Source organism: Pecten maximus, chromosome 5, assembly GCF_902652985.1.
Source record: "Pecten maximus chromosome 5, xPecMax1.1, whole genome shotgun sequence".
NCBI lineage: Eukaryota > Metazoa > Mollusca > Bivalvia > Pectinida > Pectinidae > Pecten > Pecten maximus.
In genome coordinates this window covers 50044010-50065489 of record NC_047019.1, presented here as the reverse complement: position 1 = coordinate 50065489, position 21480 = coordinate 50044010, and the positions used below count along the sequence as shown (strand labels likewise).

At 36.7% G+C, this 21480-nt stretch overlaps 1 protein-coding gene across 4 annotated transcripts in view; it reads left to right on the top strand.

Moving 5' to 3' along the window:
* LOC117328291 (protein sidekick-1-like) overlaps positions 1-21480 on the top strand; it is a 38550-nt gene that overhangs the window by 4591 nt on the left and 12479 nt on the right. For 2 of the 4 annotated variants that reach the window (XM_033885813.1, XM_033885811.1), the window contains exons 2-4: positions 4405-4450; positions 12295-12373; positions 12713-12935. In XM_033885813.1, the coding sequence (XP_033741704.1) occupies positions 4437-4450; positions 12295-12373; positions 12713-12935 (316 nt within the window). In that variant the 5' untranslated portion in view covers positions 4405-4436. Of the gene's footprint in view, positions 1-4404; positions 4451-12294; positions 12374-12712; positions 12936-21224; positions 21440-21480 lie in introns of those variants that run through there. The other 2 variants (XM_033885812.1, XM_033885814.1) reach the window with 2 other exon arrangements.

Genomic DNA, 21480 nt, shown 5'->3' with positions numbered 1-21480 from the left:
GTAGTCTCTGTAGGTATATATATATATATATCTGTAGGTTAGGGTCGGTAGGATACAGTGTAATGGTAGTCTCTGTAGGTATATATATATATCTGTAGGTTAGGGTCGTTAGGATACAGTGTAATGGTAGTCTCTGTAGGTATATATATATATATATCTGTAGGTTAGAGTCGGTAGGATACGGTGTAATGGTAGTCTCTGTAGGTATATACATACATTTTGTATATATCTCTGTAGGTTAGGGTCGGTAGGATACAGTATAATGGTAGTCTCTGTAGGTATATATATATATCTCTGTAGGTTAGGGTCGGTAGGATACAGTGTAATGGTAGTCTCTGTAGGTATATATATATATCTGTAGGTTAGAGTCGGTAGGATACAGTATAATGGTAGTCTCTGTAGGTATATATATATATATATATATCTGTAGGTTAGGGTCGGTAGGATACAGTATAATGGTAGTCTCTGTAGGTATATATATATATATCTGTAGGTTAGGGTCGGTAGGATACGGTGTAATGGTAGTCTCTGTAGGTATATATATATATATATGTAGGTTAGGGTCGGTAGGATACAGTGTAATGGTAGTCTCTGTAGGTATATATATATATATATCTGTAGGTTAGGGTCGGTAGGATACAGTGTAATGGTAGTCTCTGTAGGTATATATATATATCTGTAGGTTAGGGTCGTTAGGATACAGTGTAATGGTAGTCTCTGTAGGTATATATATATATATATCTGTAGGTTAGGGTCGGTAGGGTACAGTGTAATGGTAGTCTCTGTAGGTATATATATATATATGTAGGTTAGGGTCGGTAGGATACAGTGTAATGGTAGTCTCTGTAGGTATATATATATATATATCTGTAGGTTAGGGTCGGTAGGATACAGTGTAATGGTAGTCTCGGTAGGTATATATATCTGTAGGTTAGGGTCGGTAGGATACAGTGTAATGGTAGTCTCTGTAGGTATATATATATATATATCTGTAGGTTAGGGTCGGTAGGATACAGTATAATGGTAGTCTCTGTAGGTATATATATATATATCTGTAGGTTAGGGTCGGTAGGATACAGTGTAATGGTAGTCTCTGTAGGTATATATATATATATCTGTAGGTTAGGGTCGGTAGGATACAGTGTAATGGTAGTCTCTGTAGGTATATATATATATCTGTAGGTTAGGGTCGGTAGGATACAGTGTAATGGTAGTCTCTGTAGGTATATATATATATATCTGTAGGTTAGGGTCGGTAGGATACAGTGTAATGGTAGTCTCTGTAGGTATATATATATATCTGTAGGTTAGGGTCGTTAGGATACAGTGTAATGGTAGTCTCTGTAGGTATATATATATATATATCTGTAGGTTAGAGTCGGTAGGATACGGTGTAATGGTAGTCTCTGTAGGTATATACATACATTTTGTATATATCTCTGTAGGTTAGGGTCGGTAGGATACAGTATAATGGTAGTCTCTGTAGGTATATATATATATATATCTGTAGGTTAGAGTCGGTAGGATACGGTGTAATGGTAGTCTCTGTAGGTATATACATACATTTTGTATATATCTCTGTAGGTTAGGGTCGGTAGGATACAGTATAATGGTAGTCTCTGTAGGTATATATATATATCTCTGTAGGTTAGGGTCGGTAGGATACAGTGTAATGGTAGTCTCTGTAGGTATATATATATATCTGTAGGTTAGAGTCGGTAGGATACAGTATAATGGTAGTCTCTGTAGGTATATATATATATATATATCTGTAGGTTAGGGTCGGTAGGATACAGTATAATGGTAGTCTCTGTAGGTATATATATATATCTGTAGGTTAGGGTCGGTAGGATACAGTGTAATGGTAGTCTCTGTAGGTATATATATATATATATATATGTAGGTTAGGGTCGGTAGGATACAGTGTAATGGTAGTCTCTGTAGGTATATATATATATATATCTGTAGGTTAGGGTCGGTAGGATACAGTGTAATGGTAGTCTCTGTAGGTATATATATATATCTGTAGGTTAGGGTCGTTAGGATACAGTGTAATGGTAGTCTCTGTAGGTATATATATATATATATATCTGTAGGTTAGGGTCGGTAGGGTACAGTGTAATGGTAGTCTCTGTAGGTATATATATATATATGTAGGTTAGGGTCGGTAGGATACAGTGTAATGGTAGTCTCTGTAGGTATATATATATATATATATCTGTAGGTTAGGGTCGGTAGGATACAGTGTAATGGTAGTCTCGGTAGGTATATATATCTGTAGGTTAGGGTCGGTAGGATACAGTGTAATGGTAGTCTCTGTAGGTATATATATTTATATATATCTGTAGGTTAGGGTCGGTAGGATACAGTGTAATGGTAGTCTCTGTAGGTATATATATATATATCTGTAGGTTAGGGTCGGTAGGATACGGTGTAATGGTAGTCTCTGTAGGTATATATATATATCTGTAGGTTAGGGTCGGTAGGATACAGTGTAATGGTAGTCTCTGTAGGTATATATATATATATCTGTAGGTTAGGGTCGGTAGTATACAGTGTAATGGTAGTCTCTGTAGGTATATATATATATATATCTGTAGGTTAGGGTCGGTAGGATACAGTGTAATGGTAGTCTCTGTAGGTATATATATATATCTGTAGGTTAGGGTCGGTAGGATACAGTGTAATGGTAGTCTCTGTAGGTATATATATATATCTGTAGGTTAGGGTCGGTAGGATACAGTGTAATGGTAGTCTCTGTAGGTATATATATATATCTGTAGGTTAGGGTCGGTAGGATACAGTGTAATGGTAGTCTCTGTAGGTATATATATATATCTGTAGGTTAGGGTCGGTAGGATACGGTGTAATGGTAGTCTCTGTAGGTATATATATATATATATCTGTAGGTTAGGGTCGGTAGGATACAGTGTAATGGTAGTCTCTGCAGGTATATATATATATATATCTGTAGGTTAGGGTCGGTAGGATACGGTGTAATGGTAGTCTCTGTAGGTATATATATATATATATATCTGTAGGTTAGGGTCGGTAGGATACAGTGTAATGGTAGTCTCTGTAGGTATATATATATATATCTGTAGGTTAGGGTCGCTAGGATACAGTGTAATGGTAGTCTCTGTAGGTATATATATATATATATCTGTAGGTTAGGGTCGGTAGGATACAGTGTAATGGTAGTCTCTGTAGGTATATATATATATATATCTGTAGGTTAGGGTCGGTAGGATACGGTGTAATGGTAGTCTCTGTAGGTATATATATATATATATATCTGTAGGTTAGGGTCGGTAGGATACAGTATAATGGTAGTCTCTGTAGGTATATATATATATCTGTAGGTTAGGGTCGGTAGGATACAGTGTAATGGTAGTCTCTGTAGGTATATATATATATATATCTGTAGGTTAGGGTCGGTAGGATACAGTGTAATGGTAGTCTCTGTAGGTATATATATATATCTGTAGGTTAGCGTCGGTAGGATACAGTGTAATGGTAGTCTCTGTAGGTATATATATATATATATATATCTGTAGGTTAGGGTCGGTAGGATACGGTGTAATGGTAGTCTCTGTAGGTATATATATATATATATATATATGTAGGTTAGGGTCGGTAGGATACGGTGTAATTGTAGGTATATGGAGGTATTTCTCGGTCACACAATATTTAATTTGCCAGTTAGAAATCTATTAGATATGATTAGATCTACGCGGGTGTATATACTTGTCTATACGGCGACCAATTAATGATCGAACAAACACGCCTACCAAATCGACTAAACAGTCTTTTCCATTATTGTTTTGTTGGTCGACAAAAAGTTAAATCGTTATTAGATGACAGTTACAAAAACGAGCGATACTATAATGAAGGGTAAGAACGTTTTGAGTGGTAAGTGGAGATAGCTGTATAATTGTGATATAATGAAGGGTAAGAACGTTTTGAGTGGTAAGTGGGGATAGCTGTATAATTGTGATATAATGAAGGGTAAGAACGTTTTGAGTGGTAAGTGGAGATAGCTGTATAATTGTGCTATAATCGCTCCCAAATGTCCCTAACCGTTATACGCTAATTAGCATGTAAAGGCAATCGACCTGTATATGAGCGCGCGCCATTAACTAGGTATGGTCAACTTAATGGTATCACCAATATAATCACACGCCACAACCACAATCCGTCAGAATGTAACAGGCCCCCATGGTACGTGTTTTATCATGAAATAAACAAAATGTATGTTCCATTTTTAATATAAGATATCAGTTAGTAGCAGTAATAATCTTCCTGTTGACCCGCCGTGTTTTACCGATATCCTGGTGTCCACTCAGGCGAATCCTCGTTTACACACGGTACCTATTACAGGACTTTTTGGTACGATCTTTTCAGAGTGTGATTTGGCCAGGTGTAATAGTGGACGCATGGAAACCATGGGGTAAGTTTGTGAAACAAAATATAAGATAATTTGTTTTGTTTACTGTTAATAACTTTACGTTAAAGACTCTAACTTTACGTTTTAAAAGACAATAGCCATGTCTAACTGTCGTAATTATGTCAAATTATTTGAGTATATTCTGTGGTGACGTCCCCGATGTACCTACTGTACGGAACCCCTTTGTATACATGTATGTATATACACATTCTATTCTCCATTCATAAATCAATGCATTCATTCATTCTTGTTCTATCAAGTCAATTGACATATACCGAGATACAGTTTTGTACATACTAATAGGTGAGTATGAATTACAGCTGTGAGGACATAGCAACCCTCTCCTTTATTTTACGTTACACAAAAACGACGGAAAATAGTTAGACCGCACCTACTGTATCCATATCAAAACATCAAACAAGGTAAATAGTTAGACCACACCTTCTGTATCCACGACAAAACATCAAACAAGATAAATAGTTAGACCGCACCTTCTGTATCCACGACACAAAACATCAAACAAGATAAATAGTTAGACCACATCTTCTGTATCCTCGACACAAAACATCAAACAAGATAAATAGTTAGACCACATCTTCTGTATCCTCGACACAAAACATCAAACAAGATAAATAGTTAGACCACACCTTCTGTATCCTCGACACAAAACATCAAACAAGATAAATAGTTAGACCGCACCTTCTGTATACACATCAAAACATCAAACAAGATAAATAGTTAGACCACACCTTCTGTATCCACGACACAAAATATCAAACAAGATCAATAGTTAGACCACACCTTCTGTATCAATGACACAAAACATCAAACAAGATAAATAGTTAGACCGCACCTTCCGTATCAATGACACAAAACATCAAACAAGATAAATAGTTAGACCGCACCTTCCGTATCCACGACACAAAACATCAAACAAGATAAATAGTTAGACCGCACCTTCTGTATCCACATCAAAACATCAAACAAGATAAATAGTTAGACCGCACCTTCTGTATCCACGACACAAAACATCAAACTAGATACATAGTTAGACCGCACCTTCTGTATCCACGACACAAAACATCAAACAAGATAAATAGTTAGACTACACCCTCTGTATCCACGACACAAAACATCAAACAAGATAAATAGTTAGACCACACTTTCTGTATACTCGACACAAAACATCAAACAAGATAAATAGTTAGACCACACCTTCTGTATCTACGACACAAAACATCAAACAAGATAAATAGTTAGACCACACCTTCTGTATCCTCGACACAAAACATCAAACAAGATAAATAGTTAGACCACACCTTCTGTATCCACATCAAAACATCAAACAAGATAAATAGTTAGACCGCACCTTCTGTATCCACATCAAAACATCAAACAAGATAAATAGTTAGACCACACCTTCTGTATCCTCGACACAAAACATCAAACAAGATAAATAGTTAGACCGCACCTTCTATATCCTCGACACAAAACATCAAACAAGATAAATAGTCAGACCACACCTTCTGTATCCATGACACAAAACATCAAACAAGATAAATAGTTAGACCGCACCTTCTGTATCCTCGACACAAAACATCAAACAAGATAAATAGTTAGACCGCACCTTCTGTATCCACATTAAAACATCAAACAAGATAAATAGTTAGACCACACCTTCTGTATCCTCGACACAAAACATCAAACAAGATAAATAGTTAGACCACACCTTCTGTATCCACGACACAAAATATCAAACAAGATAAATAGTTAGACCACACCTTCTGTATCCACGACACAAAACATCAAACAAAATAAATAGTTAGACCGCACCTTCTGTATCAATGACACAAAACATCAAACAAGATAAATAGTTAGACCACACCTTCTGTATCAATGACACAAAACATCAAACAAGATAAATAGTTAGACCGCACCTTCTGTATCCACGACATAAAACATTAAACAAGATAAATAGTTAGACCACACCTTCTGTTTCCACGACACAAAATAGCAAACAAGATAAATAGTTAGACCGCACCTTCTGTTTCCACGACACAAAACAGCAAACAAGATAAATAGTTAGACCGCACCTTCTGTATCAATGACACAAAACATCAAACAAGATAAATAGTTAGACCACACCTTCTGTATCAACGACACAAAACATCAAACAAGATAAATAGTTAGACCGCACCTTCTGTATCCACGACACAAAACATCAAACAAGATAAATAGTTAGACCACACCTTCTGTATCCACGACACAAAACATCAAACAAGATAAATAGTTAGACCACACCTTCTGTATCCACATCAAAACATCAAACAAGATAAATAGTTAGACCACACCTTCTGTATCCACGACACCAAACATCAAACAAGATAAATAGTTAGACCACACCTTCTGTATCCACGTCACAAAACATCAAACAAGATAAATAGTTAGACCACACCTTCTGTATCCACGTCACAAAACATCAAACAAGATAAATAGTTAGACCACACCTTCTGTATCCACATCAAAACATCAAACAAGATAAATAGTCAGACCACACCTTCTGTATCCACGACATTAAACATCAAACAAGATAAATAGTTAGACCGCACCTTCTGTATCCACATCAAAACATCAAACAAGATAAATAGTTAGACAACACCTTCTGTATCCACGACGCAAAACATCAAACAAGATAAATAGTCAGACCTCACCTTCTGTATCCACGTCACAAAACATCAAACAAGATAAATAGTTATACCACACCTTCTGTATCCACGTCACAAAACATCAAACAAGATAAATAGTTAGACCACACCTTCTGTATCCACATCAAAACATCAAACAAGATAAATAGTTATGCCACACCTTCTGTATCCACGACACAAAACATCAAGCCAGATGAATATTAAGATATAAGTGTGTATATCCAGTATCTCCTGACTAGATATTGTGGAGTTTGTATATCCAGTATCTCCTGACTAGATATTGTGGAGTTTGTATATCCAGTATCTCCTGACTAGATATTGTGGAGTTTGTATATTCCAGTATCTCCTGACTAGATATTGTGGAGTTTGTATATCCAGTATCTCCTGACTAGATATTGTGGAGTTTGTATATCCAGTATGTCCTGACTAGATATTGTGGAGTTTGTATATCCAGTATCTCCTGACTAGATATTGTGGAGTTTGTATATCCAGTATCTCCTGACTAGATATTGTGGAGTTTGTATATCCAGTATGTCCTGACTAGATATTGTGGAGTTTGTATATCCAGTATCTCCTGACTAGATATTGTGGAGTTTGTATATCCAGTATCTCCTAACTAGATATTGTGGAGTTTGTATATCCAGTATCTCCTAACTAGATATTGTGGAGTTTGTATATTCCAGTATCTCCTGACTAGATATTGTGGAGTTTGTATATCCAGTATCTCCTGACTAGATATTGTGGAGTTTGTATATCCAGTATCTCCTGACTAGATATTGTGGAGTTTGTATATCCAGTATCTCCTGACTAGATATTGTGGAGTTTGTATATCCAGTATCTCCTGACTAGATATTGTGGAGTTTGTATATCCAGTATCTCCTCACTAGATATTGTGGAGTTTGTATATCCAGTATCTCCTGACTAGATATTGTGGAGTTTGTATATCCAGTATCTCCTGACTAGATATTGTGGAGTTTGTATATCCAGTATCTCCTGACTATATTATGAGACAAAGTTATACATCACCATCTGTATATTACCACCAATAAAATAATTATCACTGATGGTATGTGTCAGGGCATTACGTCTAATTATGTTAGCCAAGATCTCCATTTAGTACTTACCAAGTTCAAAATCATTCCACAATCATAATTCCATTACAAAACTTTATGAAAATATTCATTTAAATTCCGCCTATAAACAGTTCTAAGCTAGACCAAAGCAGTTGTTAGACTTTTCAATGTTAAAAAAGTACAACTCCCGACCTTATGTCATATAATGACCACCTAACCTCAAAGTATTTTATACAAAAAAAATAAAACTTATCGGTGATAGCCACCACAGAGCCCGAATGGACACTTCTCCTTTGTAGTAGAATGTCTTATTTCAAAACTGACGATTGGCCTCCAGTGTGTCTTTTCATGACAATCCTCGTATTTAGCAGCTGGTGTGTTGACAGTTATGTTGTTATGTTCAAGGGCACGTTGCTAATCTATCTCAAATAGTATCTACATTTATAGTTATTTCAAAACAATATATCACCATCTTTACACTTTATTAGGAATCTCCTCGTTCTAACACCAATTACAGTATAAAGTACCAATACACGGTTCCTCTAAATCACGCTACACACGAGTTGCATACATATTACACAGGCAATATTCCTTCACGTGAATTTCACGTGAATTTTTTTCACGTGAAATTCACGTGAAATTTTTTTCATGTGAAATTCACGTGAATATTTTTTCCATGTGAAATTCACGTGAATATTTTTTTCACGTGAAATTCACCTGAAATTTTTCACCTGAAATTCACCTGAAAAAATTTCACGTGAAATTCATGTGAAATTCATGTGAAATTCAATTCAAGTGAATTTCACGTGAAGGAATATTGCCTGTGTAGAATTATCATTAAAACATGTTATATTTTAAACTTGTATTATTCATGAGCATCAGTGCTCACGAGAAGGGACATAATGAGTTTACACATACTGTAGGATTGTTTTGTAAGCAAGCCTGACAATAGTCAGTAGCATGACTAGATGAAATCTGACCCTATATGTCTCTCGGACAGCTCACGTGGGTCGTGTGTATTGGTGTACACTAACTCAGTCCGTATTAATAGATGATATCAAATAATCAAACTATTTTTATAATGACCGAATTAACATACCGGGTGGCTAGGCCAATCCTTGTAATGATGTCACGGTTTTAAAACAATGGACATGTTTACTGACACCAACAACTGATAAATAACTCGGGATATCAACTTCATTGTTACCGGCTTTATACCATTGTATTAACAAACAAGGACAAACTATACCACTATGTTAAATATACCACTGTGTTAACAAACAGGGACAAACTATACCACTATGTTAACAAACAGGGACAAACTATACCACTGTGTTAAATATACCACTGTGTTAACAAACAGGGACAAACTATATCACTGTGTTAACTATATCACTGTGTTAACTATACCACTGTGTTAACTATACCACTGTGTTAACAAACAGAAACAAACTATACCACTGTGTTAACAAACAGAAACAAACTATACCACTGTGTTAACAAACAGGGACAAACTATACCACTGTGTTAACAAACAGAGACAAACTATACCACTGTGTTAACAAACAGAAACAAACTATACCACTGTGTTAACAAACAGAAACAAACTATACCACTGTGTTAACAAACAGAGACAAACTATACCACTGTGTTAACAAACAGAGACAAACTATACCACTGTGTTAACAAACAGAAACAAACTATACCACTGTGTTAACAAACAGAAACAAACTATACCACTGTGTTAACAAACAGAGACAAACTATACCACTGTGTTAACAAACAGAAACAAACTATACCACTGTGTTAACAAACAGAAACAAACTATACCACTGTGTTAACAAACAGAGACAAACTATACCACTGTGTTAACAAACAGAGACAAACTATACCACTGTGTTAACAAACAGAAACAAACTATACCACTGTGTTAACAAACAGGGACAAACTATACCACTGTGTTAACTATACCACTGTGTTAACTATACCACTGTGTTAACAAACAGGGACAAACTATACCACTGTGTTAACTATACCACTGTGTTAACAAACAGGGACAAACTATATCACTGTGTTAACAAACAGGGCCAAACTATACCACTGTGTTAACAAACAGAAACAAACTATACCACTGTGTTAACAAACAGGGACAAACTATACCACTGTGTTAACTATACCACTGTGTTAACTATACCACTATGTTAACTATACCACTGTGTTAACTATACCACTGTGTTAACTATACCACTGTGTTAGGTCTACCACTGTGTTAACAAACAGGGATAAACTATACCACTATGTTAACAAACAGTGACAAACTATACCACTGTGTTAACAAACAGGGACAAACTATACCACTGTGTTAACTATACCACTGTGTTAACTATACCACTATGTTAACTATACCACTGTGTTAACTATACCACTGTGTTAACTATACCACTGGAATAACAAACAGGGGCAAACTATACCACTGTGTTAACTATACCACTGTGTTAACTATACCACTATGTTAACTATACCACTGTGTTAACTATACCACTGTGTTAACTATACCATCGTGTTAACTATACCACTGTGTTAACAAACAGGGACAAACTATACCACTGTTTTAACAAACAGGGACAAACTATACCACTGTATTAACTATACCACTGTGTACAACTATACCACTGTGTTAACAAACAGGGACAAACTATACCACTGTATTAACTATACCACTGTGTTAAGTCTACCACTGTGTTAACAAACAGTGACAAACTATACCACTGTGTTAACCAATTGGAACAAACAACGAAAATCTTCATAATGATGGCAGGTTTTGTAGGGATATGACCCATTGGTTATATGAACATTTGATCACGTGATACACACAAAATGAATAATGACGTCTCACAACACACACACACAACACACACATGGGGGTGGGGTTGGGGTCTCTCTGTTTCGGTGGTTGCTAAGGACGGAGCTGCCATCTTGAATATATATGCCCAGCAACTTCCGTAGCAACTATAACTTCGCCCCCAGAATCGTCTATTCATCACCTGTTTCTCCTTGTCGGAGTTGATTCGATATTCAGACTCGTTTGCAATATTAACCATTCAGACTCGTTCGATACAAAAACTGTTGGGAGGTTAAATGGTCATCATGTTATATGGAATACGTCCGTACGACTGGATGTATTGGTGTGATTACCCCAGCTCTCACTTATTTCCGAAGCGCATAGACTTATTGTCATATATCAATGGGCGGAGAAACCGCTGGGACGCTCATTGTCTTCATAATAATAGATAAAATAATTTAAAGAAAATGAATTGATGATAGCTTAGATAAAACTTTATTTATTTAAAAAATGTTGTAAACTTTTATCCGTTCACTCCTGTTGGCCGATAAGGAAGCTTGGTGTTAAGGGAGCATTAGATATTAGAGCTTGGTGTTAAGGGGGCATTAGATATTAGAGCTTTGTGTTAAGGGGGCATTAGATATTAGAGCTTAGTGTTAAGGGGGCATTAGATATTATAGCTTGGTGTTAAGGGGGTATTAGATATTAGAGCTTGTTGTTAAGGGGGCATTAGATATTAGAGCTTAGTGTTAAGGGGGCATTAGATATTAGACCTTAGTGTTAAGGGGGCATTAGATATTAGAGCTTGGTGTTAAGGGGGCATTAGGGATTTGATCTTGGTGTTAAGGGGGCATTAGATATTAGAGCTTGGTGTTAAGGGGGCATTAGATATTAGAGCTTGGTGTTAAGGGGGCATTAGATATTAGAGCTTGGTGTTAAGGGGGCATTAGAGATTAGAGCTTGGTGTTAAGGGGGTATTAGATATTAGAGCTTGGTGTTAAGGGGGCATTAGATATTAGAGCTTGGTGTTAAGGGGCATTAGGGATTTGAGCTTGGTGTTAAGGGGGCATTAGGGATTTGAGCTTGGTGTTAAGGGGGCATTAGAGATTAGAGCTGGGTGTTAAGGGGGCATTAGGGATTTCAGCTTGGTGTTAAGGGGGCATTAGAGATTTGAACTTCCAGTTGACTGTAACACAATTTGGCATCGTTATCCAATTTATGTTTCAGACACAAGAAAATATTCCAGCCGAAGATAGTGAAGGTTTGCCCTGTCGAGGACGGTAAAGGCATTTATATAGAATGGACGGTAAGATTCCTCTAAAGACGAAATGAACTAAAATAATGGGAGAGCAGTGTAATGTCCCTAACATCAATGACGAGTCATCGAGAGACGGAACAGCCGTATATGAATAGTCACTTTTCAATATATACTGTCTGTATTACTAAATTCATACTGAATGTTTAGTTTTGTTGGATTTTTTTTTTTTTTTTTTTACATTTTGTACAATCTTTATGTCGCATTCTTAATAGCTAAACATTAAACTACATGACGCCACACAGACTCAATATGTACTGACAACAGATATAGGCACCAGTGACTTTTTATTGTCTTTTTGTTTCACTGTTTCATTTGTTTCATTCTCAGGTTCCCAAACAGCGAACCTCTCCGCCAGTCATTGGATATACCGTGGCTTACAGGAGATGTGAACTTGATATCGACTTCAGTACACGGGCAGCTCTAGGTGGCACCACCAGCAACATAGTTGTCTCCCCTTCTAAGGCTAGTTCGGTGTATGAAATAAAGGTGGCAGCGTTCAGCTACAAGGAGCAGGGAGAATACTGCCCGCATGTCATTTGGTCATTAAAAGGTAAATACAAGTGTTTACTATATGTCGTTGACATATGTTTGACATTTTTAGAATAAAGTTATTATTATATCCCGGTTTCTTGTATCCTCATTACGGTTGCAAGAAAAAGATCGCAAAATATTTGCGTGAATTTTAGTACAAAAAAAGTTAAGAAAAACTGTTTTCTTCAAAGCAGGGTTAGATATTATTATACACGCTGTGTACGTATCTCTCTGATACAGTTATACAATTCTGTCCTTTAGTTGAGCGTTCGATCCTATAGGGAAGGCAGTAGTATTGTGTCTTTTCCCCTGGGGAAGACATACAAATGTATCCAAGCATTTAGGGAGTGGGAGAACTGGTTAGCCCGTTGTCAGTATAATGTGACCGGGTGGGGTGTCCTGCTGGGTGTCCTAGACAGTATGTTTCAGTGAGGTAGCACTATTAAGTTTCGCGATTAGATCAGTTAAACATGATTATACCACAGCCTTCCTAAACACACAAACATACATTCGTTACAAGCCTGTATCTCACAAACATGAAAGGCCGTCCTAAAATGACCCTAGCTGTTGACAGGATGTAAGCAATACAAAACTAAAACAATCTTTACTATATATATATATATTTATCACTAATTAATCGTGTCGAATATGTCACTAGTCTCACAACAAGAATGCAGAATGATGAATCAGGCTGATAAGAATTGTGTTAACAGACTGAAAGTCAGGATCTCAGTTATTTATTACTTTAAACAATTTGGTCCATCATGGACAGTGTAGGGAGACACATTATAAACATACCTACAGCAGTACAGTGTAGAGAAACATTATAAACATACCTACAACAGTACAGTGTAGGGAGACACATTATAAACATACCTATAACAGTACAGTGTAAGGAGACACATTCTAAACATACCTATAACAGTACAGTGTAGGGAGACACATTCTAAACATACCTACAACAGTACAGTGTAGTGAGACACATTATAAACATACCTACAACAGTACAGTGTAGGGAGACACATTATAAACATACCTACAACAGTACAGTGTAGGGAGACACATTATGAACATACCTACAACAGTACAATGTAGTGAGACACATTATGAACATACCTACAACAGTACAGTGTAGAGACACATTATATACATACCTACAACAGTACAGTGTAGGGAGACACATTATAAACATACCTACAACAGTACAGTGTAGGGAGACACATTATAAACATACCTACAACAGTACAGTGTAGGGAGACACATTATAAACATACCTACAACAGTACAGTGTAGGGAGACACATTCTAAACATACCTACAACAGTACAGTGTAGGGAGACACATTATAAACATACCTACAACAGTACAGTGTAGGGAGACACATTCTAAACATACCTACAACAGTACAGTATAGGGAGACACATTATAAACATACCTACAACAGTACAGTGTAGGGAGACACATTCTAAACATACCTACAACAGTACAGTGTAGGGAGACACATTCTAAACATACCTACAACAGTACAGTGTAGGGAGACACATTATAAACATACCTACAGTGGTTCAGTGTAGGGAGACACATTCTAAACATACCTACAACAGTACATTGTAGGGAGACACATTATAAACATACCTACAACAGTACAGTGTAGGGAGACATATTATAAACATACCTACATCAGTACAGTGTAGGGAGACACATTATAAACATACCTACAACAGTACAGTGTAGGGAGACACATTATATACCTACAACAGTACAGTGTAGGGAGACACGTTATAAACATACCTACAACAGTACAGTGTAGGGAGACACATTATAAACATACCTACAACAGTACAGTGTAGGGAGACACATTATACACATACCTACAACAGTACAGTGTAGGGAGACACATTCTAAACATACCTACAACGGTACAGTGTAGGGAGACACATTATAAACATACCTACAACGGTACAGTGTAGGGAGACACATTTTAAACATACCTACAACAGTACAGTGTAGGGAGACACATTATAAACATACCTACAACAGTACAGTGTAGAGACACATTCTAAACATACCTACAACAGTACAATGTAGAGACACCTTCTAAACATACCTACAACAGTACAGTGTAGGGAGACACATTCTAAACATACCTACAACAGTACAGTGTAGGGAGACACATTCTAAACATACCTACATCAGTACAGTGTAGGGAGACACATTATAAACATACCTACAACAGTACAGTGTAGGGAGACACATTATAAACATACCTACAACAGTACAGTGTAGGGAGACACATTATAAACATACCTACAACAGTACAGTGTAGGGAGACACATTATAAACATACCTACAACAGTACAGTGAAGGGAGACACATTATAAACATATCTACAACAGTACAGTGTAGAGACACATTCTAAATATACCTACAACAGTACAGTGTAGGGAGACACATTCTAAACATAGCAAATTTGAAGTCATTCTTTGTATTGTTAAGATACATAATACATATTGAAGTAAGCTTTATGTTCAAATTGTCGAACTGATGAAGTTGTTATATCGATTACTGTCTCTGTCTGATATTGTCTTTCGTATTTGAACTTTAAAACCTGTCAATTTTACAGTTATATGATAAAAAATAAGTTCTTGTGAAATTAAAAAAGAACCTCCCGAGACTCGTAATGTATTTACAAAGCCATTTAATATCCTACCTATATTGCCTTGTCCACTAGTGTATACGGTCTGTACAGCCCTGGGGTGTAGTCCAGTACCTGTTATAGGTATAATAGTACAGACAACCTACGTATCATCACTGTCTATCCTCAACTTAGTTTTATTATCTCGTCAGGAAAAAGACTAACATACTCAGGGGTACAACTGAGAAACAATTTGTTCTTCAAATCAATCCCACCCCAATGTTACTTTTAACAAGTCTTGACATTGTATGGAAAGTTATCATTTATAACAGCGAGCAGTGGGCAGGAAAGTACACCTATGGAAATTTATATCTTTTATGAAAGATATATTTATGCTACAATTCTTATGTCTGTGTTCATTATAACTGTCTGATACAGGTGATTGTCTTTCTAATTAGAGAAAGATATCACTCACAAATAAATATTTCACTATCAATACAGAAATATCACCCACAAACGGATGTCTTTTGATAGAGATATACTATTGTACGTACCAAGTATAACGTTCTGTACGTATCAAGTATAACATTCTGTACGTATCAAGTATAACGTTCTGTACGTATAGAGTATAACGTTCTGCACGTATCAAGTATAACATTCTGTAGTATCGAGTATAACGTTCTGTACGTATCGAGTATAACGTTCTGTACGTATCAAGTATAACGTTCTGTACGTATCAAGTATAACGTTCTGTACGTATCAAGTAAAACGTTCTGTACGTATCAAGTATAACGTTATGTACGTATCGAGTATAACGTTCTGTACGTATCAAGTATAACGTTCTGTACGTATCCAGTATAACGTTCTGTACGTATCGAGTATAACGTTCTGTACGTATCAAGTATAACGTTCTGTACGTATTGAGTATAACGTTCTGTACGTATCGAGTATAACGTTCTGTAGTATCGAGTATAACGTTCTGTACGTATCGAGTATAAAGTTCTGTACGTATCGAGTATAACATTCTGTACGTATCGAGTATAACGTTCTGTAGGATCGAGTATAACGTTTTGTACGTATCGAGTATAACGTTCTGTACGTATCGAGTATAACATTCTGTACGTATCGAGTATAATGTTCTGTAGTATCGAGTATAACATTCCATACGTATCGAGTATAACGTTCTGTAGTATCGAGTATAACGTTCCGTACGTATCGAGTATAACATTCTGTACGTATCAAGTATAACGTTCTGTACGTATCAAGTATAACGTTCCGTACGTATCGAGTATAACGTTCTGTACGTATCAAGTATAATGTTCTGTACGTATCGAGTATAACGTTCCGTACGTATCGAGTATAACGTTCTGTACGTATCAAGTATAACGTTCTGTACGTATCAAGTATACCATTCTGTACGTACCAAGTATAACGTTCCGTACGTATCGAGTATAACGTTCTGTACGTATCAAGTATAACGTACTGTACGTATAGAGTATAACGTTCTGTACGTATCGAGTATAACGTTCTGTACGTATCGAGTATAACGTTCTGTACGTATCAGGTATAACGTACTGTACGTATAGAGTATAACGTTCTGTACGTATCAAGTATAACGTACTGTACGTATAGAGTATAACGTTCTGTACGTATCAGGTATAACGTACTGTACGTATAGAGTATAACGGTCTGTACGTACCAAGTATAACGTACTGTCCGTATAGAGTATAACGTTCTGTACGTATCAGGTATAACGTACTGTACGTATAGAGTATAACGTTCTGTACGTATCAGGTATAACGTACTGTACGTATAGAGTATAACGTTCTGTACGTATCAAGTATAACATTCTGTACGTATCAGGTATAACGTTCTGTACGTATCAGGTATAACATACTGTACGTATAGAGTATAACGTTCTGTACGTATCGAGTATAACGTTCTGTACGTATCAAGTATAACGTTCTGTACGTATCAGGTATAACGTTCTGTACGTATCAGGTATAACGTACTGTACGTATACAGTATAACGTTCTGTACGTATCGAGTATAACGTTCTGTACGTATCAAGTATAACATTCTGTACGTATCAAGTATAACGTTCTGTACGTATCGAGTATAACGTTCCGTACGTATCGAGTATAACGTTCCGTACGTATCGAGTATAACGTTCCGTACGTATCGAGTATAACGTTCTGTACGTATTGAGTATAACATTCTGTACGTATCAAGTATAACGTTCTGTACGTATCGAGTATAACAAACTGTACGTATCAGGTATAACGTACTGTACGTATCGAGTATAACATTCTGTACGTATCGACTATAACGTTCTGTACGTATCAAGCATAACGTTCTGTACGTATCGAGTATAACGTTCTGTACGTATCAGGTATAACGTACTGTACGTATAGAGTATAACGTTCTGTACGTATCAAGTATAACGTTCTGTACGTATCAAGTATAACGTTCTGTACGTATAGAGTATAACGTTCTGTACGTATCAGGTATAACGTACTGTACGTATAGAGTATAACGTTCTGTACGTATCAGGTATAACGTACTGTACGTATAGAGTATAACGTTCTGTACGTATCAAGTATAACGTTCTGTACGTATCAGGTATAACGTTCTGTACGTATCAGGTATAACGTACTGTACGTATAGAGTATAACGTTCTGTACGTATCAAGTATAACATTCTGTACGTATCAGGTATAACGTTCTGTACGTATCAGGTATAACGTACTGTACGTATAGAGTATAACGTTCTGTACGTATCGAGTATAACGTTCTGTACGTATCAAGTATAACGTTCTGTACGTATCAAGTATAACGTTCTGTACGTATCAAGTATAACGTTATGTACGTATCGAGTATAACGTTCTGTACGTATCAAGTATAACGTTCTGTACGTATCGAGTATAACGTTCTGTACGTATCGAGTATAACGTTCTGTACGTATCAAGTATTACGTTCTGTACGTATTGAGTATAACGTTCTGTAAGTATTGAGTATAACGTTCTATACGTATCGAGTATAACGTTCTGTAGTATCGAGTATAACGTTCTGTACGTATCGAGTATAACGTTCTGTACGTATCGAGTATAACATTCTGTACGTATCGAGTATAACGTTCTGTAGTATCGAGTATAACGTTTTGTACGTATCGAGTATAACATTCCATACGTATCGAGTATAACATTCTGTACGTATCGAGTATAACGTTCTGTAGTATCGAGTATAACATTCCATACGTATCGAGTATAACGTTCTGTAGTACCAAGTATAACGTTCCGTACGTATCGAGTATAACGTTCTGTACGTATCAAGTATAACGTACTGTACGTATAGAGTATAACGTTCTGTACGTATCAAGTATAACGTACTGTACGTATAGAGTATAACGTTCTGTACGTATCAGGTATAACGTACTGTACGTATAGAGTATAACGTTCTGTACGTACCAAGTATAACGTACTGTCCGTATAGAGTATAACGTTCTGTACGTATCAGGTATAACGTACTGCACGTATAGAGTATAACGTTCTGTATGTATCAGGTATAACGTACTGTACGTATAGAGTATAACGTTCTGTACGTATCAGGTATAACGTTCTGTACGTATCAGGTATAACGTACTGTACGTATAGAGTATAACGTTCTGTACGTATCGAGTATAACGTTCTGTACGTATCAAGTATAACATTCTGTACGTATCAAGTATAACGTTCTGTACGTATCGAGTATAACGTTCCGTACGTATCGAGTATAACGTTCTGTACGTATCGAGTATAACGTTCTGTACGTATTGAGTATAACATTCTGTACGTATCAAGTATAACGTTCTGTACGTATCGAGTATAACATTCTGTACGTATCAGGTATAACGTACTGTACGTATCGAGTATAACATTCTGTACGTATCGAGTATAACGTTTTGTACGTATCAGGTATAACGTTCTGTACGTATCGAGTATAACGTTCTGTACGTATCAGGTATAACGTACTGTACGTATAGAGTATAACGTTCTGTACGTATCAAGTATAACGTTCTGTACGTATCAAGTATAACGTTCTGTACGTATAGAGTATAACGTTCTGTACGTATCAGGTATAACGTACTGTACGTATAGAGTATAACGTTCTGTACGTATCAGGTATAACGTACTGTACGTATAGAGTATAACGTTATGTACGTATCAAGTATAACGTTCTGTACGTATCAGGTATAACGTTCTGTACGTATCAGGTATAACGTACTGTACGTATAGAGTATAACGTTCTGTACGTATCGAGTATAACGTTCTGTACGTATCAAGTATAACATTCTGTACGTATCAAGTATAACGTTCTGTACGTATCAGGTATAACGTTCTGTACGTATCGAGTATAACGTTCTGTACGTATCAAGTATAACGTTCTGTACGTATCAAGTATAACGTTCTGTACGTATCGAGTATAACGTTCCGTACGTATCGAGTATAACGTTCTGTACATATTGAGTATAACGTTCGGTACGTATCAGGTATAACGTTCTGTACGTATCAGGTATAACGTTCTGTACGTATCAGGTATAACGTTCTGTACGTATCGAGTATAACGTTCTGTACGTATCGAGTATAACGTTCTGTACATATTGAGTATAACGTTCTGTACGTATGAGGTATAACGTTCTGTACGTATCAGGTATAACGTTCTGTACGTATCAGGTATAACGTTCTGTACGTATCAGGTATAACGTTCCGCACGTATCGAGTATAACGTTCCGTACGTATCAAGTATAACGTTCTGTACGTATCGAGTATAACGTTCCGTACGTATCGAGTATAACGTTCTGTACGTATCGAGTATAACGTTCTGTACGTATCAAGTATAACGTTCTGTACGTATCGAGTATAACGTTCTGTACGTATCGAGTATAACGTTCTATACATATTGAGTATAACGTTCTGTACGTATCAGGTATAACGTTCTGTACGTATCAAGTATAACTCTCTGTACGTATCGAGTATAACGTTCCGTACGTATCAAGTATAACGTTCCGTACGTATCGAGTATAACGTCCCGTACGTATCGAGTATAACGTTCTGTACGTATCGAGTATAACGTAATAACGTTCTGTACGTATCGAGTATAACGTTCTGTACGTATCGAGTATAACGTTCTGTACGTATCGAGTATAACGTTCTGTACGTATCGAGTATAACGTTATGTACGTATCGAGTATAACGTTATGTACGTATCGAGTATAACGTTCTGTACGTATCGAGTATAACGTTATGTACGTATCGAGTATAACGTACTGTACGTATCGAGTATAACGTTCCGTACGTATCGGGTATAACGTTCTGTACATATTGAGTATAACGTTCTGTACGTATCACGTGTAACGTTTTGTACACACTGTTCGTCCTCGTGCTGACAGGAGTTTATTTTCATGTTGAAGTCGTATGAAGTATGTGGACCTCCACTCCGTCTCCCAGGGTGTCGCCCCTAGAGTGTAACTAGGGATATCGATTGTACAACAGGGTACTGGGTATTGTTTAAACAGACTGTCACGATCAAATGAACATCTAAATATTTCATTGGGAGAAAAGGGAAATTGATTACACAATGTCAGCTACCTAGTTACGTATGTTTTATGTACCTGATCAGACCCGCCGATAACGCCAGTAGACTGACCGGTGTGGTACAATACACACCTTTACTAATTAACAAAGCTAGGTTAATGAATCGCTGTGTACCCGAGCGCGGCCATCTATACAATGCCACTGGATTACTACACGGTGTAATAATCGGCCAATATAGATTTATTTCTAAATCTGCTGACGTCGACTGCTCAACATGGCGGAGGTACTTGCCTGCCAGGGACATATGAAGAATATTGGTATGTTTAATACTACTATGATTAGTACAATGATGTTATGT